The sequence below is a fragment of the Haliaeetus leucocephalus genome, unplaced genomic scaffold (assembly GCF_000737465.1).
Source record: "Haliaeetus leucocephalus isolate CR32 unplaced genomic scaffold, Haliaeetus_leucocephalus-4.0 Scaffold566, whole genome shotgun sequence".
Classification (NCBI taxonomy): domain Eukaryota; kingdom Metazoa; phylum Chordata; class Aves; order Accipitriformes; family Accipitridae; genus Haliaeetus; species Haliaeetus leucocephalus.
Window position 1 is genome coordinate 6,731,256 of NW_010973002.1, and position 24,647 is coordinate 6,755,902.

The 24,647-nt window shown below is 36.7% G+C and overlaps 1 protein-coding gene across 1 annotated transcript in view; it reads left to right on the forward strand.

Annotated features, from left to right (window-relative positions):
- DGKB (diacylglycerol kinase, beta 90kDa) overlaps positions 1-24,647 on the forward strand; it is a 327,543-nt gene that overhangs the window by 243,743 nt on the left and 59,153 nt on the right. The window contains exon 23 of the mRNA XM_010577640.1: positions 4,850-5,045. Coding sequence (XP_010575942.1) covers positions 4,850-5,045 — 196 coding nt within the window. The remainder of the gene's footprint in view (positions 1-4,849; positions 5,046-24,647) is intronic.

Here is a 24,647-nt window from a genome sequence, read left to right on the forward strand (position 1 = left end):
CATGAAGTATTTGTATAGTAGCGTGAGGCACTTGGAAAGGTGTGGTGAGAGCTGTGAGAGTCTGGTCAAAGCCTCCTGAAAGGCGAAGTCTGAGATGATCTGAAGGGACCATGGATCTGGTAGTAGAACAGTAGGAAAGAATACTGAGACTGAAACTGTAAGACCTGTGGTGCCAGACTTGCCTGTTATGCTGTTATGTTTCTTTTTAAAGTGGAAACATGTTCCACATGTTAGATTAAAAAATAAATTAAAAAAAAAACCAAGCAAACAACAGAAAGAAAAAAAACAAAAGCCCCCTTGCTTTCCAAGATGGTGCTTCACACAGATGTGTTTAAGTACATGTACCCTGAAAAATATTTGATTAGTTATTGGAAGAAATGCTTACCTGGTTTGATTTGATTTGAATTTACTGCAAGTTAAATGTACCTTTTGATTAAATACAAATTGGAGAGCAGGCTTTCCCAATAAAATATTTCTATCCAGCAAAAATCTTACATAGCCTCATACATATTAAGATGTGATTTTAAGCCATCTAATTGTAACCACTGAAAGGGTGATGAAAGGTTAACACCCCAAAGCAAACAAGTGTGCATAAAAGTTTGTGATGCTGCTGATACCAGCTGTATGCTTATTACCAATTCATATCAATATCGCTGTTATTACCAATAAAGTATTACTTTGCCAGTATGAGACATGTTTGTTAATATTCACTTGATCTATCCTGGTCATTATCATTAGTCCTGCAATTAGGAACAAAAAACAGAGGGGAAATAGTTTCCAAAATGTTTGCACACAGTGTTAGGAGGTTGTTATTTACAGATTTATTTACAACATTTAAATGAACAATGCTTGCCAATATGCTTGTATCTAATGTTTCTTGTTTGAACATTATAAACACTTGGGAGTAGCACTGTTTTCATCTGATTTTTAACCTGCTGCCCCTTGCTTGGGGATGTTGCTGTAAATGAGAGCTTGATGTATGATACTACATTTCACTCCAAATAAAATGCACAAAGAATGTGTTTGCTCTACAGCCAAATTTTGAATGAACAAAGCCCATGAAGATTAAGGATCTGTATCTCTGAGCTGGGAGACAGCAATCAAACATTCTGTGGGCAAATATTTATTCAACCCTATATTTGATTTCTAACCTAATTAAGCTTGGCTTACCTGATATACATTCATGTCTCTTATGTTCTGTGTATTTTCTTGTGTGTGAGATGCAGAACAAAGTTTGGACACTAAATTCTTATGTTCTCCAGAATGAGATGTGGTTTTATTTCCAAATTGGAATCCAAGAAGTTGAGGAGAGAAACATAGGTTCTAAAGGGAAAAAAACCCAGGGCAAAATTAAGGATTTATTTTTTAAAATAATGTGTCGGTACATGAGGCTAAAGATTTTACAGTTTAGAGCACTTACACTTTATTTCCACTTCAGAAAAAAAGAAAGGTGTGTGAAGGGTTTTTAATGAGAGTAGGCATAGGTGCAGTGTAAGTGGGGATGGCATGGTCCATACCTGCAACGCTGTAAAAGCATCATGGGACCAGGGGAAACTTCCTATGCTACCTGGTATTAATGGGTGGGGGAGAGGAGTTTAAACGATCACGTAGTCTTGCATCATATCACACTCAGTTACACAGCAAAGCCTTAATCTCAGCTGTTTTCCGTCATGGATATGTATGTTCTCAACTTAGAGATGACCTGAAAATATTTGATATAATGAATGAAGTGTAAAAGATAATGCCCCAAAAGGGACTGAGGCCTGGAAAGAAGGCAAAAAAAAGAACTAGAAGCACTAGTGTTTATTTCTAATCTAGGTAGGCATGCTCTGCATTTTTATGCAGATGCTTTTATTTTTAGCAGCATCATTGCATTGTTTGAAATTTAAAAAAAAAAAAAAAGCAGAACACATCTGTGTTTTGTTGTTGTAGCATATGAATGTGTTAGGACAACACAGAGCTACCTGTAGTGCAAACTTCTTGTCTGTGTATGAACAAAAGAAATCCTCCTTTACTAAGTCAGAAAGTTCCTCGTCACTGTGGGATTCTGAGGCCTAGTCAAATAATTGTCTTAGTGTACTACCTGCTGTGTTCAATATTGAGTGAAAATGGAAGCCAGACCCTGCGCCATCCTATTTCACAATTCTTCTTTTATTTAAATAATTCCAGTCAGTTTGGGGGACGCCAGACCTTTATAAATTAACAGCAGGGAAATACCAAAGGTGTCAGATTGCATATTTATCATCTTTCTCGTGTAATACTTAAATATGTATTAAGAAGTGACTGACATAAATTAGGCAGATTTCAGAAGCCACAGGCCGTGGCTTGTAGAGGACCCCCTTCTGCTTGACATTTCATCCTTGTCAAAGATCAAATTATTTTAATTTAGGCTGCAAATTATAAGAAATGAAGACTTCTTTGTGGGAATTCCCTGTGGTAATCTGACTTTTGTTGTTACTGCTGCTTGTCAGTGTGCAAAAGATATAATATGCATGCAAATAAGGTTAAAAAATATGTACTATCTAATTATCCAGCCAGTACATTCCACTTGAAGACAGTGGGAGGCCTGACACACAGTATGTGTTTGATTCATTGAGGCCTGCAGGGTATTTACACAAGATTACTTTTAATTATGAAATTAATATCTGTTTATCTAGAATGTATAGCAGTAAGTGAGCATACACATGAGCAGAATTTTTAGTAAAATAAATCATCTTAATATTTAATACATATAAAATATAGGGGGGAACCACAAATTTGCTTCCAAAATAACAAAGAAGACCCATGCCTTTTTTTGTGTAAGAAAAGTGTGATTTAAAAGTTACACTTTCAATTACAGTAGTTGCCACAACTGCCAACTCACTTCCAGATATACCTCTTGACTTCAAAGGTTTCCCTATATGAATATAATCCACAGGTTCAAAATTTAATTCTTGAAGAGCAAATACAAAATGGAAATCTTAATGTTGAAATTGTTCTCTTTCCAGATTTACACTCTTCGAAGAATTAAGCAGATGCAGAGTTTGCATTATAATACAGTTCTGTTTTGTGATCTCAGAAAGTTTCAGGGTAAACAAATAATTATGCACAGTTTATTTTGAGTTTTACTTTGCTTTTCTTCTTCAAAGCTCTGATAAAGGTTTAGGCAGAGAGGAAAAAGTGCCAGTGACCCACAGAGCAGCAAGCTGCAAGATGTCACTGGACTATTGGTGAAGCGTGGTTAATTATTTTTCCAGTTTTCTTCCTGATTATTGTCTATTGGAATTACAAAATAAGACCCTTAATCAGTTTTAAATGCATGACTGGACCCCCTGCTGGCTTGCAGAACATTGCAGGAATAGGATCTAATGTTTAAAAAATATGCTGCTATACCCTGTAAGGTGCATGTGACTTGCCAGGATATCTATACACTCTAGCTATGTGGTGAGGAAATAATCTAATCTACCTCTAGCCAAGGTACAAGTATATGAATCCTGGGAACTTTGCCTGGTTCAGTGAACTAATAAGAGCTGGATGCTTTGCATTCCACCTGCAGGTTCAACTGTAGTAATCTGAAGTTCAGTCTTTTTTTTCCTCTGTGGAAGTTCTTCAGTATTTTGCTGTGTTTTACATGGAGTATGAACTTCCTCTGATCCTAAAACAGTGGGGGTAGGGAGGAGGACTGAGCCTAAGTAAATTATAGTCAGCGAAGGCTAGGTGTGTCCTATCAAGCTAGGTGCATCTCATCCAATGTGTGTCAGGTGAACTGTGTTTGCAAGTGTTGTAGGCTTCTGCCACCTGAGAATATGCTGCAGTTTGTTGCTGAACAGGCTGATAAGTTAAGGTCCCCGAACCATTCTCCTGAAGTGAAAATCATGGTCCCTTTGTAAGTTATAATTTGAAGCCAGATTTAGCAAAGGAATGTGCATCTCTAAAATGCCTTAATGTCCAGTTTTGCTACAGGAAGCAGGAGAAATACACAGTAGTGACACAAGATGCCCTACAGTAACGATTCCATCACTGAAGGGAATGTCCCACAGAGTAAGATTTCTTCTGTGTGTCCACTAAGTCTTGGAAGGCTTTTGGAGCACTGATACCTCTTCTTTAGCTCCATGTCCTATGTTTTCCTTTGGCAATGATGCATATTACAGAGAACTGGCTGATGGAGGTTCTGGGATAAGAAATTATGTAGCTGCATCAGCATTTTGCTCTACCCAGGCTTACTAATCTTATGTCCCAGTAGGAGTTATTAGTCGGGCATACACTAATGTGCCAGTTGTGCCTTTGGATTGAAACTAATATCTGTGTGGTGTTCCGTGCTCTCGGGGCCTGCTTAGACCCTTTTCCATGAAGCTGTGTATACACTGTATGCAGGGACTTTTATATTCAGTTTCATGCGGAAGGGACTTAGGTGTTATAATGACAAGTATCATTGCAAAATCATAAGACAGACAATTCAGCTGGAACAGGCAACAAAAAAACTCCAGTTATTGCTATAGAAATTTTTGTAGTATAGACGTTTTTCTGCTAGTAGCTGTAGTGAAGTTACAAATACATTTCACTTGGGTCAATTAATAGGTATCAGATAACAAGACTCTACCAAATGGTCCCACACTTAAGCAATCAAGAGCTGAATGGGAATCATGTTTTGCTTTCTGAATGAGGATCTGTTCCTATCTCATATCTCCTTTCCCAATATAAGTATATATCTTAGGTGTAAACATTGAATAAACCATTAACAGTGTTAAGAATGATGAATTGTTGAAGAAAAATATCTGATAGGTAGAACATTCTGATCTTTCTTTCTCTTTTATTGCTTTTGCTCTTACACTTTTTTTTTCCCCCTTTCCTTTTTCTCCTTGCTAATCAGTGTGACGGAATTCAGCTAGACTTAATCAATATTTCTCTGGAAGGAATTGCCATTCTGAACATCCCAAGCATGCATGGTGGATCGAATCTTTGGGGAGAGACAAAGAAAAGACGTAGCCACCGTCGGACAGAAAAGAAGAGGTCAGATAAAAGAACCACTGTCACAGACGCCAAGGAATTGAAGTTTGTATGCCAAGGTAAGCTTACAGGTTAATATAGGCTATCTGGCTCCATACAGTCAACTCAGTTGTATAATTGCCTCTGTATTGCCTCTTGTCAAGAAAAAGGATAGACAGTTCTTAGCTATTTCTTTTCTTGTTCATTTAGCTTTTCTGGTGGGGAACACTGGAGCAAAGGCATGGACAAAGACATGCTGACAGTTACAGTCTATATACTTGCAAACCTGCCTCAGATGTTACCTGTTAAGCAGACTAAGCACACCATGTGGCACTGTTTGCTACTACAATATTCACTATAGAAGCACCTGGAGGTTTTGGAGTCAGAAAATGCTTACTGAGCATTTGTAATGCTTCTTAAAGTCAGTGTGCATAAAACTTGAGGATAATCATGCCCTGTTTCTAACAAACTTTGGCCAGAGGCTGTGGAAAATTACTTCAGAGTAATAAGAGCAAGCTGTCTATACATTTTGTGTTACTATACTGTGATGCTGTATGCAATCTTTGAATGCATATGCTGTGGCTTGCTTGCGTGGGCGTGATCCATCCTTTCAGGGCTCATATTCTTTCCTGGTGATTAGACGCATTTGCTCCATAAGTTTTATTATTGATCATAACTCTTGACAAAACCTACATTAAATGGTAATCTCCGTTCTACTTTGTAGAATCTGAATACTATGCATAGCAACACATCGCTGCGTATCACAAGTTCTAGTGATTATAAAACGTCGTTCTGTTCACACCAAGGGATGAACAGACCAGACTTTGAAAATATTTGGGTTTTTTTTCTCTTTTTATCCTATGGAAAAGAATATCACTTGTTTCAGAGTATCTTCCTAATTCTCCTCCTTATTCAGACTGAATAAAGATCAGGACTTTAACTATCTGCTGTTATTATGATCCTTTTACTAGTTTTGGATATCCTGGTTTTTACATTTTATCAGCAATAATTTTTAAGTCACTAGTTATATCTTAATTAATATGTGTTGTAGTTTTAATCCAGCTAACTTATGTGGATGACAAAAGTTTAGGAATAAAGTAGTTTTCTATGGCTTGGAGGTTGCAATAGGTACTAGGGCTCAAAATTTCTGTGTGTTTTAGCAATTTGATATAGTTCTCAGTATGTCAAAGTAACTTGCCAATATACTCTGTCAGCTGAAGTCTTTACCAGCTGCTAAGCTTCTGCATACACTGTGATTTCTGTATTATGTCTTGATGTTCAAGAGATGGAGGCAGGCTATTCGATAATGGACTCACCAAAATTTTTCCTTTTGTATTGCTTTTGAACATAGGGAAACAGGACATTTCAGCCTTGATAGTGTGAAACAAGATGTTCTATCCTCTTTAATTATTGAAGTTATGTATGTATTTGATACATACGTAACAGTGATTTCAAACTACTGACTATTTTTGGTGTACCAGAACGGCATTGCTACACTCCGTTTCCATTTTCCTGGACAGGAGAAAATAAAATAAAAATATTAAAAACTGAACAGAAGATCCTACATTATCTGTCGAATTGTTCATAATTAAGACTTTAAGCACCTTATTTCATAAAACCTAGTCTCATGACTTAGTTTCTAATCACTTTATATGCACTGTGGATGGAAGTAGCTTCAACCAAAAGGCAAATTCAAAGCAGAGATTGACTTCTCAACATCAGAAGCTAGAGCACCTCTATCTCGTCACTGAGTACAGGGATAGTATTATTGGTTGCATCTACAGTAGCATTTTAGTGCTTAACAGGAGTACACTTCTTGGATTTCGGAGTTGTCCGTGCTTATTGCATTCCATTTTGCAACACTGAGCAGTCTTGAGCATGCACACTGGATTCCTTTTACATGGCAGGGGCAAGGCGCGTGCTCTGACTGCAAATGGGTGTTCAGTCCATGGAACCAGGTTAAAACAACTGGGAGCTAAACTCCAAAATGGACACGGTGTGAACATTTGAGAACCAACTGATTTCCTGTATGGATCCACTCCTATTTTATACTGCAAAGAATAGTCGCTTAATTCTGCTAGCTAAACTCAGGTTAGAATGTGCTGCTTCATCTCAGTGTTCAAGATTATTGCTGAATAATGGAATTCAATCAATTTTATGTCTAGGCTTCTCAAATAGTTTTGATAAATATAAATCTACCTACTGTGGAAATAACTGACTGCCTGGCACTTCTAAAGCACTGTGATTCCTTCACTAGCTCTGTACAAGCAAATCTGAGAGCCTGATATTGTCTAGCTGATTGTCTTCTTAGGCACATTTGGACTGTACTTTTTAGTTCAAAGAAAACATTTTACAAAATGCTAATGCGTGGTGCAGAAATAGGTATTGCTGTGTTGATAACCATGGTAAATACATACCTGCTTGTGAACTTCTGTTTGTGTATTTACTTACTCAGAATAAATATCCTTTCAGTTCATTTTATGTCCAAATAAAGCATCCAGTCACTTGACAACTGAACACAGCACTTTCTAAGAGACAGTAATCAAATATCCTCATGTTTTCATATGGATATATATACCAGGTTTTGGCGTCGGGTTTGGGGTTTTTTTAAATCTAGTCCTCTTGTATGGGACTTCTGAGAGGCATGCACATTTAGTTTTAGTGTTTTTCAGTTGCAGTGCAACTGTAGGGTTTTTTAACTTCGTATCAATCTGTATTCTTGTTGTCTCTCTGCTTTTATAACTTGACTGTAAATACAAGACTTGAAGTTTTTAGTATTCAAAGTCTGAGCCCTTAAATGGGATATTTGCATGGACTAGTGAAAGCTCTCCACTCACGCTGGGTAGTTTGTTGCCCCTGAGCGTGTTGCATTGCTCCTCTCACAACAGCCCCAGGAGAACTTTGCGAACTTCCAAAGAAGAAACCTCTGTGAGGTCCTGCTGCTGTCCTCCCCCTGCTCTTGTGTGTATCACCTAACATGAGCCATGTATGTGCAACATAATCATTGCTGCATGAAAAAGGGTCACAGTTCTGCCAAATCTTTTTCCTTTCTTACATATCTCTCTGATTCAGGGAAGGTATATTCCTCTAAGCCTACTCCCCTCTTTTTTTTCCCTTATTTGCAGTTGTCACCTGTTGATGCACAAAGGCTTGTATTTTCTTTGCCCTTCCCATTATCCACCTCTGCATAGTCAATAGCCAGACCACAGTTTGGACTTTAAGTAATCAAATGGACATCTGCTTGGAAAACAATCTGATTATATGCACATAGTCTGCAAAACAATATATCGAAATGCAGTGATTTAAAATGTGCACTATTTAAATACATTCCCGGCTTATCTCATTAGGAGTTGTGCCTGTATGCTAAAGAGCAAAATTTGGCACTGATAACATATAGGTGTGTGTCTGTGTGTGTATCATATTTCTGTCTAACTAGTAACTGTCTTTAATATTTTCATATAAAACATATATGAAAATATATTTGTCTGATTAACTTATTGGAAAGAAAACCTTATTTAGCTGTAATGTACTTAATATTATCCTAATCTTTGTTAATGGGAAAAATACTACAGTTTTCATTTCAGCTCCTGTGCGGAAGTCTTTTAACAAATGTTATTAGGGTAAAAATCTGATATATTTATTTCTAATTTAATTTCATTTGAATTTCTAATTTATCATTATCATTTCTATTGTACAAAATCAATGTATTAGGAAAAAATACAACTACAGATATATGTGACAATTCGTGAAAGTAGATGATTTAATTAGAATTTTGACTTTTTGAATCTGACACTTGCAATGTTTCCATTCTGTTGTTTTGTTTTAAAATCTTCTAGTATGTACGTATCTATGATATATCTATCCACAATCAATTTTTTTTCTCAGTACAGATTTTAGATATAGCTGTGAACTATCCCGCAACATTATTTGGACAGGATTTTTGTTTGGATATACACAGATATTGATAAATGCCAAAAATCAGTACTTTAAAAAGATGAACATACTGCATAGAAACTGATGTACGAGTTGAGAAACATAAATGTAAATAACTGAGCTACTTGTTTGAAAATTACATCCAAAACATAAGTTGAATCATGGCAACATTTCTTAGATGAAATGTATATACCACTTATGTTAAGTGTGAAACAGCAAAATTTTCTTCCTCACAGAGATACTAAATAAAATTTTCAAACCTTTATGACAAAAAGGAAATAATTCTTTTGAAAATCACTCCAGTAAACTTTTTGCTAACTGGAGTAGGATTCCTTTGGGGTGGATATTTTTATGCTCTGATTTGCTTTCACTGCTGAAGTTCAGTTAGAGCCCTGTCCTGAAATGGAATCTCTTTTAAAGTCTCTTAAGACTTTATTGCAAACATACACGTAACTTGTTTTTGCACAAGTAGTTCCAGTCACCTCAATGGACTCATTCCTGAAGACAATGTGTATGAAGGGTGAAACCTTTAGACTGTAAATATTTCAGTGCAATACTTTCTTCCTGTTTATTTTGTCCATTGCCAGGCACACTGATACTTAACCAAGCACTTACCAAGTTGATCTGTGCAGCTTGTCAAGAGCTGCAGTGAGCTATTACTCAGCAACATGCCAGACTACATGACTAATTCAAGACAATGCGTATTCATGTCGCAGCACCTAGGCATAAACCAAGCTTACCAATATGATTCAATAACTCCGTGTGGAAATCTCTGTTAATACCTGCATTATGACTTTCTGAATGGAAATGCAGAAGTTTGGGAAATAGAATAATGTGTATACAGACAGTTCACTACAGTTAAAAGCAGGGGACATGCAGAGACTGTGAAGGCCTTAAAACACTCAAAATATCGATACATAGTAAGAGAGGAGAAAATACCTTTCTTACTAGGTATCAAATCACACTCTACAGGGGAGGGGGAGAATCTTATCCCAAGCTTCCCTATAGCCAGGGGGTTCCTGACAAGAGTTCTCTAAACAACTTACAAACTTTGTGGGCTAGCAGACTAATTTATTTTATGGAGGTCTTTCATAAACTGCACTTCGGCCAGGTGACTTCCCCTTGCTGTTTCTGATTGTCTAAATTTAAAATCTTGATACATTATGAATTATGAGATCTCTAAATATGAATTAATTTTATAAGTTGAAAAAGTTAGAAACTGTGTTCTATATACAGAGTACGGATAATATGTACACTGAATATACACAGTGTATATTCAGTATTGGTAAACTTCAGGTTACTTATGACATGGTACAAGGCATGTACAATGAACTCTCTATAATAATATTTTCATTAAATGCTATGGATAATGTAATGGCTACATAAGGTAATTGCCGTTATTTTGTATCTTGTTTAGACAGTTTGGGGCAACATAGCCAGTAAGACAGTACCACAGAGAAAAATAACTAATTATAGCTATTTCATAGCTGGACTATGTTAAGACATTGAACATATAGAAACAGTGTTGTTTAGACAGAGTATCTAAGTAAAATCATTTAATTGCTGCCTCGACAATCCTAACCAGGTATTTTTGTGCACATACATATATAGTTTGATGAAAGCAAGTAGTACTGGTATAATCAAGTTCTACCAATTTTAGTAATCAGTGTTGTAGGTTATTTGTGTTACTTCAGAGAAAGAAAGAAAGAAAAAGGTAAATAAAGTTGATCATAATATCTGTTTAAGAACTTGGGGTAATATATGTGGTATTCAGAATTCAAGGAAGCAGAAATATGTGTAACTGATGAAAACCAATGACTAAATCAGTTAAACATCAAAGGAAATAATAATTACACACTATTCTGAGCTAGGCTCAAACTCACTAGAATAGGTAACAGGGATGTATAAATGCCTTCTTGCATTTGAGAGAGCTTGCTAACCATTTATGGTCCTTTCTCAGGAACTGTCTGCACAAATGGAGGTATATATCTCTATCCAAAACAAAGATCCAAGCAGGGCATATATGTTGACAATACCTCACTGGGTAATATACAGAAACGTTTATATTTCTGTGGAAAATAACAGAAAAAGAACAGTGAACCTGAGAAAAGAGGAAGCACCAAACACAGTAATAGAAAATCTGTTGATGCATTTCTTAGAAAAAGTGAAGGACAGCTTTCTCAGCCAAATTCTGACTATAAAACTGTTAGATAAGCAAAGAGACTGCCTTCTGTTCAAGTCTTCCTACTTTTAAAGGAAAAAGACCTTTTGTCTGTAAAGGTAAGGAAGAAGTATGGAGAATAGAAATCTAACAGTGGTGTTCTTTTCCTAATGAAAACAGCCCAAGAAGACCTGCAACTTGTCTAATGCACAGATCAGAAAAAGTAAGAAACCAAGTTTCCTTAAAAAGCAGTAAAATAAATTTAAAGGGGTTATGGCAGATCATGTCTCTCAGTTCCCCAAAAAAAGTAAAAAGGAAGGAGGATCCTTATGCATGCTTGTCTGCCTATTTAAATAGGACTGATCACTGATGATATATGTCAAAGCATTAAGTGTATGAAGTTCAGAAAAGTTCCATTATTATTTCAGTGTAAACTACTATAAAACTTATGTGGAACTTATTTCTAGGGTGTAAATTTAGGAAACATACATATGATGAGTGAAGGTGTTACATGAACCTAAAATGCTTTGACTGTTTCACTCACAAATCCACTTCATTTAGTTATATACCAGAATTTCTTTGCTTGGAAAATAATGCAAAATTATCCTTGTATGAAATTTTAATTTCTTTCCTAAATTTTGTTTAATTGCTCTGAAAATAGCAGCATTTTTCATGGGTTTTGGCACTTTATTTTCTGTCCTGGATTGAAACTAGGAAGGCAGAGAAATCCCCTAAATAAATAGCAAAGTTAGCTCTTCTAATCCAGATACTTCTTCAAAGTTTAAACACTAGAAAAAAATTCCTAAATTTATTCAAACTATTTTTTTTTTTTTCCTGTCCAAGCATGCACCATAGCTATTCTGAACATCTTAACGCATAAATTGAAGCCTTAACATGAACTTCACATATTTCAGTGTGGAATTTCTTGTTACAATTATGTGAGTGTGTGTTGTTGAAATGTAAATGAAACCCTTGTGAGGCCTGTTAAATTTAGGGTGACATTAACTTCAGTGGCTAAAAATCAACCCTATAGCTAGTAGATAGAGTCACCTCGAGAAAAGTGTTTATCCCGTGCTCAAATAAGGGTCTAAGGTAGGCAGAATAAAATACTTGCTGGAGGTGACTCTCTCCCCATTTATTGAAAGTGGAGCCTAACTAATAGGCCAGGTTAGACACCTCGCTTCCAGCTGACTAGGTGGTGAGATGAATTTCTGTATGTGCTACCTGTGGCAACAGCTCATTAAATACATGAACACAGTCCGTGGAGCAGGAATGGGAACCAGGTACTGCTCTGCCAGATAAGCCTTGTTGAGCTGAACCGTGCTCTCTTCTACAGATCTGGTGCTGATGTGTCCCACATCTTTCATGAACACTGTAGTCCCTAATCTACTGAGCAGAAAAGACCATGGCAGAAGATCTGTCTTTCCAGTGTGTGCAGACCCTGCTTGGAATATAGCTTCCAGATGCTGGGGACTCTACAGGGGAACATCTGTTTAGGGGGGTTATAGTATAAGCAGTATTGGGAAATAGGGTAGCATTCGGTGGAGCTATATACTGCCCCGTCTTTAGTTTGGACTGCATTATTTTGTCACCTTTCAAAAATCTTCATGGTATGCTGAATATCTCGTTCGCTTTGTGTGCATTTGCGTTGCAGCACTCGGCCATTGTGCATTGGCTCTTCTATCCGCTGAACAGCAGTAATTGGCCACCATGCTGGGCATTTTGTTCCACTTCTCAAGCAAGAGCTCAATAGGCAATGGGAGCTGCTGTCTCACTGAGGGCAGCTGCATGGTGCATCTCATTACTGTGCAAGGTGTTGATCTCTGGCTTTGGAGAGGTTGCAAATTCAAAAAGGACAAGAAACCCTTGCCAATTTGTCCCTGTGGAAGCACCTCTTACTGCAAATCTAGGACCTGCCTAAGGCAGGATGCAACTGAGAAGTTCCTTCTACTGATGTAGTAGTTCCCAGTTTTCGGTCGTTTCTCTAGAAGCTGTGGAGCAGTCTGGTTCGTACTGTGACGTGTTACCACTAATCAGCAGTGTCTTATCTCTGTTGAGGCAGGGATTTCAGGAGGGCAAAAGGAAGGAAGAAATGAATGTCACAGTTTTTCCACATTAACAAATTCCCACCTCTTTTGTTTTACTTTAAGCAATGGGTTGTGAGTTTAGACACAGTGAAGAGGTGAGCAAGGTGCTGAGGTACTCAACGTGACAAAGTGATGGCACTGCTAATTTTCCTAACTCAGAACCTTGGATTTTGAATGACTTTATAAGGGATGGGTCAGGATTCAAATGCCTTTGTCCCATATTAGCTACTGAAGATTGTGTGGCTTTGGCTCCTTATTTTTACTGCATGTGCACATTCACTGGTATGACAGGGATAAATGGCACTGTCCTAGCCACTTAGTTAAATTGTGCATTGCAGCCATTAGTTTGTAAGATCTGCAAGGCAAATGTTCATTTTGCCAAGCTGCTAAAGATAGCAGAGTTTTCCTAGTAAGAGAATGTGGGCTGGAAAGTCATGATTTGATTATGCTATTAAAAAAGTCTTTTCCCCTCTTTGCCCCGCCCCCAGCAGCAAATCTTTAGGGTGCACTGTTTTCCTCTAGATACCTTTATTACTCAAGAGGTGCTGTGTTCAGCAAGAGCCTTACTCATACAAGTAGGCCCATCAGCCTGGAGGATGGAGTCCATAATTCGTAACACAGTTTGAATCTTTAAGAAATATAAATATAATTCCTTGTTGCTGTGAAATACTGATTTTATTGTTATTAGGAAGTAGTAGGATCTTGAAAAATGGCTTGATAGTCTGATTTGGTTTTATATTTATAAAGCATGTATATATGTTTCTGTGCAATATAGATCATAGTAGAAAAACAATTTCCTTTTATTTACAAGGCAGTTGAGATTGTCATTGTATTATACCTTTTGGTGCACAGAATGTTCATTTTCTTTCAAACGTTATTCATCGAAAGAGGATAATTATGGTGTATTTCACAGACTGCCAGAAGGAAAATGTATCTTTGAAAAGTTTCATTTCCCTTAAGTTGCTCATTTTCTATAGGAAGACAGAGCTATTAAGTAACATACCCATGACAAAGATTGATTAAAATGGCATAAAGGACTATCTTATCTCTAAGTACAGGGATTTACACGTATAACTCCTATGACATTAAATGCAGTAGGTGAAATTAACTCTAGCTATTGTATAAAAAAAGCCCCAGTAAATTGGTTTGTACAGAGAACAAGGTGAGGGTGGGAGGGATGGCACGTTAAGTAGCAAGGCAGAAGGATTGTTTTAGGGTACACCTACAATGTAGCATGCAAATAATCAAACCAAGTTCTGTGCCGGCAGCATTAATGCAGTGTTCTGCTGGGACTCACTTTGGCGGCTAAATAGTGGAACCGTCATCACCTTGCTGATGTGGGTAAGCTTCTTGTATTCAGCCAGCTGCTTAGAGTAGCTCGGGCTCCTCTACAGGGTTCAAGGGAAGTTTAGCCTGGGTCTGTCTGACCTGGAACAAGGGATATGCCCTTAGGTACACCTTGTGCAGGTCTTCTGGCATACCTCAACACAGATGCCTGCAGAAGGCTCATATAACCTGTTCCATGGTACCCCCAGTGCTTAACTCTGCATTGCTGGGAGCGCTTCATGACCCCTGCACCTTATTAACCCAGGTAAATAAGTACTTACCTGTATGACAGCCATTAGTTAAGATGTGGTAAATGATACGGGATGTGAATGGAATAGCCAAAGACTTTGATTTTTTTTTTCCCCCCTACTTGCTGCAGAATTAGTAACAAGTACCATTTTTTCATTGTACCAAAACAGGCCTGCTTACCCAGGCTTTTTGGTTTTGGGTTTTTTTTTCTTCTTCTATTTCTACTGGTATTGTATGCAGCAGCTTTGCTGGTATTTATCTGTTTAAAGATTTGACTTTCACTTGAAAATACACCTTGGAGGATGTAAAGCTCTATAATAATTAGGTCTTTTTTACATGGTGGGAGAAGGTAAAGTTTGCCTTTCCTGAACTCTTTCCTTGAGTCTTTCCTCCATGTTGGTCTTTGCTCTAACTTTGCTACCATGTTTCAGCAGCTCATCCAGCAGAGTGCAACAGTATCATGTGGTCAGTCTAGGACTCAAGAGTTTGCTAATATAGCAGATGAGTATTATTATTTAAAATTTATTGTGCCATGCGTCAGATGTGGGTATTTGTACAAGAGCATTAGCACAGGGCATAATTCCTCTTTGGGGTAATTCCACTAAAATTATCAGATCTATATAAGTGAATAGTAAAGTACCATAGCTCAGGGCAGAATTTCACATTTTCTATATATTGAAATGTGGATGAGAAAAAATTAACAAGTTTCGGATGCAGAAAAACCCAATGTGAGACTGTGTGTGTATATTTAAAAAAAGATGTGTTTAATTGACATTTTGGGTTTTGTAATCACATAAATATGTGCCTTTTCCTCTACTTCAGCAAAAATTCCATAACAAACAAGTGAATAATTTAAAAAAAATCCTTGTTGGATATATCTTCTACATTGTATATTGATTTATGTACACATACTTACATATTTTTATTCTTTTTACAGAAGCATATATTTTAATAATTTTAAGGGGCTTATTTTTTTATCTCCTACTGCTATATGGCATGAGTAACAATTATTGCAGAAATGTTAAACCCATCTGAGAAGGGAAGGTAGCCCCATCTTAGTTATAAAATAACCATATCCTATTATGGTACTTCGATACAGAGTTTTTCTTTAATTAAAAAAGTGAAAACATCTGTTACTGTCTCAACATAGTTTTTGAGTTTCATACCAGTTTTATAATTCATGTGTTTCTCTGCTTCTGAAGTTTTTCAGATATAAATTATTTGTAAATGTTACTTTTCTTCCAAAAGCTTACAAAAAGTCAGCAATTAACTAACTACAACAGGTGTTTCCTTTCTTGGGGAAAGGAATGCATATGATTATTGTAATTTAGATTCCTATGTGAGTTAAGGAATTGGCCTGTTATTAGAAAACGTTGCAAGCACATGGAAAATGATGAAAATGAAGTAGAAAGGTTGGATGAATTTAAGACTGAGACTGTTTTAACCCTTTCAGGCTCTCTTTACATGTGAATGTTGTAAGTGAATGCCACCCCCACGCCCAAGATCCTAAATGTGACTTGGTATGTGCATATATGGTTTAGATTTACAGTAATGTTTTCTGATGCTAAACATATGTTTTTGTATCATGACCTTTGTACAAAAAGCTGTAACAGCCATTCTGCAATATTCAATTTGTTTAATGGCAGATGAGTATTCCCTAGGAATGTATGATACCGTATTACTCAGATTGTTTGCTCATTTAACCCTGCCCCAGGTGCCTGAATCTTTAGATTAAAGATACAGAAATAAAAGTAAAATAACCTAGCAGATCATTTTTGGCTGCTGTAATACATAATCATATCCTCTGATCTGTTCTAGTTTTCTATTACTTGTTAATAGAAAATTTCAAGTTCCTTGAGTGTTTGCAAAAGGTGTGGGATTGACAGCAATTTAATTTTGAGTAACAACAGGAGAGACAGCTTCAGTTAATGTACACAGTAGTATTACTAGTAAAAAAATAAGTAAAGTATTCTAAAAATGTTGGTGACATGAAGAACCCAGTAAGACCACAGGCTGGGTGTATATATACTTGCATTACTCACTAGAGATAGAAGGGGAATTTACAGGAGAAAATTAGTGTTTGTGTATGAGACAGAAAGAGAGGTGTGGAAAAAGTATATATTAAAGCAAAAATGTCAAGTTCAGTCTGTTGTATTAAAAAAGCTGAATTTGTTCTGTTGTTTTGGAGGGTTTTTTTCTCACTCTGCAAAGACTTGTTTTAACCAAAGCATTCAAATATGTGTAGCTATAAATACGTATTGGAACCATGCAAGTATTTTAGTAGTGCCTAATTACTCTGCAAGGAGAGAGGTTTGGTTGTTTTGGGGGGAGGGGGGGGGTCATACTTGCTGTTATGATCAATTTAAAGTTGGGGTTTTTTTTCCTCTTTTTCTATTTGTTTTCTTCGTGATCTGCTAGCAAATATGCTATTAACAGAATACTGTGTAGCAAAAGCATGTGTCCAACCACACCAACAAAAAGCACTGTCTGGTAGTAGTGTTTTTTCAATCACATATTTATGAAGACCAAGTATAAGCCTGGTGATTTTGTGCACTTGTGCTGACGGTAAGTCAAATTAAAGAAGAGGAGGTTCAGTCGGACCATGTCATCTCCGTGACCTGCTCCATTTTTACTTGCTGCCTTTAAATTGTAGCCTCCCTCCTGACACCGTTAAGCATTGCCAGTAAACCACCAGGTTGTTTATAAGAGCACATTGTAAAGTAGGTTGTATTGGAAGGTATGAGCTGCCCAACAAATTAATGGCATTGTGAGGTGCTGCCTGCTGGGGTGAAAATAAATTGTAAGAAAATATAGGGAGACAGGTAATGGGCACTAGCTATGCTGCACAACACTTTTCATACTGCTGCTGACTGTGTGCCAATAGATATGGCAATAACTGTCAACAAGATTTACAATACTTTCACATTTACACAGTGAGAGTAGAAAGGTTGAAAGAGTTCTATAATTTTATTTAAAGTTTAGCGCCAACTATTTCTGGACCTACTATTTCCAGGCAACAGGGTTACAAACACACTGCTTATCTTTCATATGTGTCCATGGGAGGGTTTTTTATTATCATCGGAAGTCCTTGAAATTGGACATAAGAAAAATAGCAGTAAAGCAGAGGTATATATTTAATTGTAAAATCCAAGTAGGTACAGATTTTGCCATTTATTGTATATGTTGTGATTTCTGATAGCACTAAATCGTACTACCTATCTATAGCCCCAGTGGGTGGTTCCTGTAGGCAATACGTTTTCTGGCTGTGTTTCTTTCCCTGATACTGAGAAGGCACAACTCAAAGCTACTGTGTTGGCTTTGTTGTCCCCTTGGCAATGTGCTTTACACTGCAGAAATCTGCAAGAGGCTAACTGAACAATTTTAAAGGTCCATTGTGCAAGGCTCAGGAGTTGTCCCATCATCATCCTTATCAGTATTCAGACACATGTCTTCACACTTACAATAACTTTTAATAGTTGTTAGCACTGCAGAGATGGTAAAATTATGGGTTTGAGCTGAATTTTCTTCTTCTGGTTTGCACATCCTCAGTGGAACTTCTAAATACCTTCTATGGGCATTATTTTATAACTAAGATTACTAGTTAAATAATTTCTTTTCATCTTAACAGAAGGGCTTGCTTATGTTTTTCAGTGGCTTCAGCTGCCAAGTAGTAAGAAAGCTTCTTTACAATATGGACTAAAACAGCCATGGATTTGTAATAAATCACAGACGATGTCTGTGTACTTTTTTGGGGTTTTTTTTTTTGGTGGGTCTAATGTACTATTGAGTACATGAAAAGAAGTGATATGCTTAAGAAAAAATAGCCTTTTTAAAGCCCAATAGATAACCTGAGGCTGACCAAACCATTCCTTGTATTACTTTATATGAACTGTATGAACAAATTGGCAGTTAGTGATTATTATTTATTTGTTCTGTGGTAACACCTGAAGGTGTCGGACACTAGATGCTTCATAAACACAGATGAAATGGATGTTTCCTGCTGGAAGAATCACAGAACCAAAGGATAATCTAGGTTGAAAGGGACATCCGAAGGTCATCTAGACCAACCCTTTCTGCTCAAAGCAGGTCTGATTAGATCAGGTTGCTCAGAGGCTTGTCTAGAACTTACACTCTAAAGAGTCTAAGAATTTATGACCTAAACCTCATTGGCTAAAATCTAAGGGTTTGGTTCTTGAATGCAAGGTTAAGAAGTCCAATCTCATACTGTGCATATGTGACCCCAATTCAGGCAGTCAGTATGTCTTTTGTTTTATTTTCATCTTTCTTACTCACTCGATCATAGACTTAGCTGACCCAACAGTCTTATCCCAGAGGCTCCTACTGCTTTCTTAGAAATAAGAGTTCTCTGCTGGGGACTTGCCTTCTGGAAAGGGCCTCTTTGTGTACCCACCCATAATATCTTCTAGAAGGCCTCCCCTCCATTTATCTGGGCTCTAGATATACTCAAAAATATTATTTTCCTTCTAAAGTCTCCCAATGTCTTCTATTGACCTATTCATGTCTCTTTTAATTTCAATTTTATTTTGGTCTGAGAAAGTGGCTGAAAGTTTAGGATCTCTGCATCCCAAAAGGCTTACAGACCTGTAAAAATAATGGCAATAAGCTCCCTGGAGTGCAAAGGGCCTCAAATTTAGATGACCTTCTACAGACAGTCAAATGATTCTCATAGGTGGCCATTTTCTCTAGTCTGTGTGGAAAAAAACTACGCATGACTCAAGTATTTAAATTTATTCAGTTAAAAATATTCTTTGCCAGTTTGGGGATGTTTAGAACCATTACCTAAGGACTTACAAAATGGATGATTAAGTCTTTAGAGCATGAAAAAGTTATGTTAGTAAGAAACAATCAGCAATTTTTGTTATAACATCGGAAATCATATTAAGATGTAGACGCTTTGAGAATTACTGAGTAAGACGTAATCAAAAGACATTTAAAACATCAGAAAATAATTGCTGTATAATTAATTTGGGGGTGATGGAGTTGATTAATCTAGCTCTGTCTGAAGCAATTTGTGAATCGTTTTCTACAGGTGAAAATCTGTATGGTTAGTCTCATATATACTGACAATGCTTTTCAGCTACAAAATTGCCACTCAATTATCAAAATGTATAGAGCTAGTTATTTATATATCAAGTCATGGGGATATATATGATGATTATTTTTAAATAATCTCAGCCTACAGGCCCTTTTCTGTAGTGAGGAAAAAGACTTAGTTTGAATATCACTGTGATGTAGTTGCTCTGTTTATATATGTGTCCAGGTTTGTAAAACTTTTCTCTGCTGAGTACCTAAGCTCTATCTGGGTGTAAATACTAATCAGGTAAGACAGCATATTACTATATTATTTTGCAATAACTTGTATCTTGAAACGTAACTTGTATTTTAAAGTAAGAGTCAATCTAATATTAACATAAAAAGTAAAGGAAAAAAATTGTAGGTTACAGAAGCCCACTGGAGAGGGAAGAAATCATGATATGTACCTGCAATGTATATTTAAAAAAAAATAAAATTACTCTGTTCTTTTGGGGTTTTCAAGTTTATGAATTTTCTGCTTACCTTGTATCAAAAGAATTATTTGAATATAAAGAATGAAGAGGTCACTTTGATCAGACCTCTATGAAATAATTTATTCCTTCTTGAAGGAAAGAACACTGAACGTCAAATCTAGTATTGCTTGCTGTGATAATCATTTTAAAAGATATGTATTTATAGCGTTTGAAATTAAGGCAGTCTGCTGATAACTGTGTTGTATGGTGACCCCTACTAAAGCATTTCATTGTGTTGCTAGAGGATTGTCTCAGAGTTATGATTCTTGTATATATGAAAAAGTCAGTTTAGTAAAAGTGAATGAACAAAAATGATTGTGGTACAACATATGAAAATCCCAAATATTTTATTCCAACTGGAAAGAACTGCAGTTATATTTCTTGCACGTTATTCCCCTCATACTTAAATTATCCTTATGGAGAAAAGAGAAGTCAGTACAGATAAGTGACTGACAAGGTTTGTCACCTGGGCATCTCTTTGGCCCCACTAAAATTCCTGGGAAAGAAGTCTAAAACAGCTTCTATTGACCTTCTGCTCTGAGCTGCTGAGGGTGGTTGCTGAGGTCTGTGTGATACCCAGAACATTGCTGGTCTTTCTTCAGATGTGTTCTCACTACCTCAGACATATTCTGAGTATGAAAATTTGACATCATATACATAACTGCATTGGTCCCGTGATAATTTTTAAATCACTTCCTACTCATGTGAATGAACCTTTATGAAATATTGTCTGCTCTGCTAAATTGTTTTGACATGTGTCTTGTATTCTGTGTTGAATTATGAAGTAGTCATACGTCAGAAAATTCATGGCAATTTGTTGGCAGTACCAGAAAAGACAGATCAAATGGGCTTTCTCCATGTTTATTTAGATAAGTTTTCATTTGGTTTCGTGGAGCACAGGTTTTGTGGGTGGGATGGCGATTGCTTGTTTGAATCATTAGAAGTTCTGGGTTTTCTTCAAGTTCACTTTTACATTAATTAGACTCAGCCAGAGTCAAACGATATCGCTAGTGTAAAACTAGTACTGTATTTGTGAATTCTGTATCTTTGGCTTTCTGTATATCACATTGCAGAGTATGACTTATTTTTGTTATTTAAAAAAAAAAAGAAAAAGAGAGATTTTATTAAACTAATGGGCAAAAAGTATGTTTAATGGCATATTATCTGTTTAAAATATCCTCCAAAGCTCTGCTAAGACTGCCTGTACCAATTTGGTAGGATGTCTGTTTAGTATGTTGGTGTTCAAAAGTTATTTCTTTACAGGATAACTAGAAGATTTTATAAAATCTATTTTGAATAACTTTAAAAATGTGTTGAATAGTATGTCTTCTCAAAATCTGAAAAAAATCCCCAAATTGTCAGATGTTCTTGGCTATCAAGGCTTTGGGTAGATTTAAGAGATAGGTAGTTAAAGAAAATTTCACTTGGCAGTTGGCTCATGGAAAAAGATTTGTTCTGCTGGGAAAATAAAAGGACTGTGTTAAAACAAAAGCTAATAGGAGAGAAGATGGCCTTTTAGCTTTAAAAGTGGAGGAACTACTTGCAACGACTTGAAAGAGAGAGTGACATTGTGACCAGTGAATTCAAAAAATCACTGGATTCCTTTCATTGTACATGCATTAAATATCTTTTGGTCTAGGCCACATGTTTGATTTTTTTTTTCTTTTTTTTTTTTTTAAGGGATTTAGGGGTCTTCTTAACATATGTTCCATCATTATAGGAACCTGACAGATCTATGAAGTTTATGACAAGTCTTGCCAATGTGAGCTGCTAGATAATTGACAAAATGTTGCTAGATAATTGAAAAAGAAAAATCCATTTAACTAACACATATTACTTGCACAGTATGGTAGATGACACTGTTACTATCTAGCAACAAAAAAAAGTGGCAGAGCATGTGAAGTGGCATAGCTAGGTTATCTTGGCAGGAATAGGAAGTCAGATGACTGTGTGATTTTGCCCCTCATTAGAAAATGCTTCATGCTGTGTGTTATGACCCCAAAAAGGCATTACATACGGCTTGGACATTGCTGTTGTGATGGCTTTGCATGATGATAGTGGTGCTGCAAGATTTATGCTGTAAAGTATGTGTGTTTACAGTTGCTGTGTTTTGAATGTAATCTTGAAGGCTGCCCTAATCTGAAAAGTTAATTAAACACGTAAACAAAGTAAATCTCTTAATTCAGTGTTATGAAGCATATTTTGCTTGTTGTGCATCAGCTGACAACCTCCCAACAAGTATTTCATAAACACCTGTGCAATCACAGGATACTTACTAATGAATATAGTAGCCTGTCCTTAGTTGTGTAACAACTTTGTATGTAAACATTGGTTCCCAGTAGTCTATTAATGCAATCTTCTTAGCAATGTAGATTTTGTGCATTAAACCAACTGCATCTTGAGATCACCCATCTTCTCATGTCAGTGGCTACTTTTCCTCTTCGACTTCCCTGACCTCCCACAGCAGCTGTTCGTACAGTGATTATCAACCAGTGGAGCATGCTGCTGTAAAACAAGCTTGCATTTTAAAAATAGACCTGTTAATTTAGTGTATACTTTCATTTTAAAAGAACAAATTTAAAATTTGGAGCAGAGGTTAAGAAGAAAAAAAGTTATTTTAAAGCAGTTGTTTATTTTCTTATACTATTTATGTATCCCCATTTCACCCACCCATAACAAAATACTTTCTAATTGGCATGAGTTCAGCCTACTCAGAATTGGTACATGAATACAGAACTGCATAGCTAATAGTTTCATTTAGAGGACCACACACAGTTGCTGCACATGTGAGGGAAGCAAGCTGACAGATGTCCACATCCCCTGGCTCTAAGAATAATAATAACCCTCCAACCTAACAGACTGTGAGCAGGAAAGGCTCTCAGAGCACTGTCACCTTTTCCCCCCACTGAGAACCAAGTACATTCTTGCAACTTCTTACATTATTTTTCCCCAGTCCAGGGATACAAGTTGCATATCTGAGTGGCATGTAATAAACTCCCTTTACAACAGGAGATTAGTTTGTGTCCCTTTATAATGCAAAAATATTGTCACTCTTCTCTACAATAATAAAAGCCTGAAAGTCATCTCTAAGTCTCCCAGAAGCAAGAATAAAAGGTGAGCACTTCGCTTTTCACACCAAGAGGAAGACTGATGTAATGGTTTAGTAATCATCTAGAATCAGTAGGTGAGGTACCTGCTGTCTCTCCTCTCCCCTTCACAGAAGACCAGGCATCTCCTAATTTCTTTTGCCCCACATGTAGTCTGCACCAAGATCTCTAGGTCTTCTGAAAAACTCAGTAAGGAAGGGCTGGTTTTTGGCTTCTCAGGTTGCAGAAGAATATCTGAGTGAAAAAGACTCAAAAACTAGAAGGGAAATAATAAAGAATTTTATTTCTTTGGGGTGGAAAAAAAATCTCATAGCTATGGGATATTACTCATATGTTCTAACTGCCTGAAACTGGTGGCACTATCAATTTTTGCAGCCCATTATAAGGAAGAATAGCAAAAGCAGAATTTAAGTATTTGTCTGGATTTTTGAAAGAGAGGCAATACATTATTTACTACTAAAAATTCCCAGACTCAAAAGTTAGAAATACTGTTGTAAATTGAAAGTTAAGAACATCTGAAAACTGTGTGCTTTCATCTGAGGTGTTCCTTCAATTCTTCCCTGACATACCAAGTAGATTTTGAAATCTGCGTCACTGCATGAGATACTCAGGAAGAAATGTTTGTATAGGAAGAGCCATGGTCCTTTAATTACAGACTGTGTTTATACTAATATCACAGCCATCAGCAACTGCATCCATGCAGTGTCAGCAGTAATTAGCACTGAATATATAGGCCTCTACTCAGGAAGAATTGCTGAATGTATGATTTAACAGCACTGGAAGTGCTCCTTCACTATCCCACACAACAGCATTTTTAGTATAAACTACAAGTGTCTAAAAAGGAGTTGCTGTTTAAGTACAGATCCTAGCTTACTTTGCAGGGAGGCAGGATCCAAGTTAGTGGAAAACTGAAGGTGAGAGACACATGAGCAGTATAATGCAGCATGAGCAGGGGCACATTTCATTTGACATGAAAACTGCAGTCCCAGTCCCATTGACTTTCATACAGTTATGACCATTCTTATGCTTGTTAAGGAGATAGCCTGGTGTTAAGGCACTGATACAAGAGCACTTCAATGGACTTATTTCTGACTTGCAGTGCAGCCTCAGTTACCGTAATGGAGGCTTAAATCCTCTACATTGCAGTATATTACCAGTTTAGTATCACAAGTTACTTGGACTAACTTAGTTCCACAGATTTACACAAGCCTACTCTTCAAAAGTGTATTTTTTTCCCCTTCAGTACTAAACG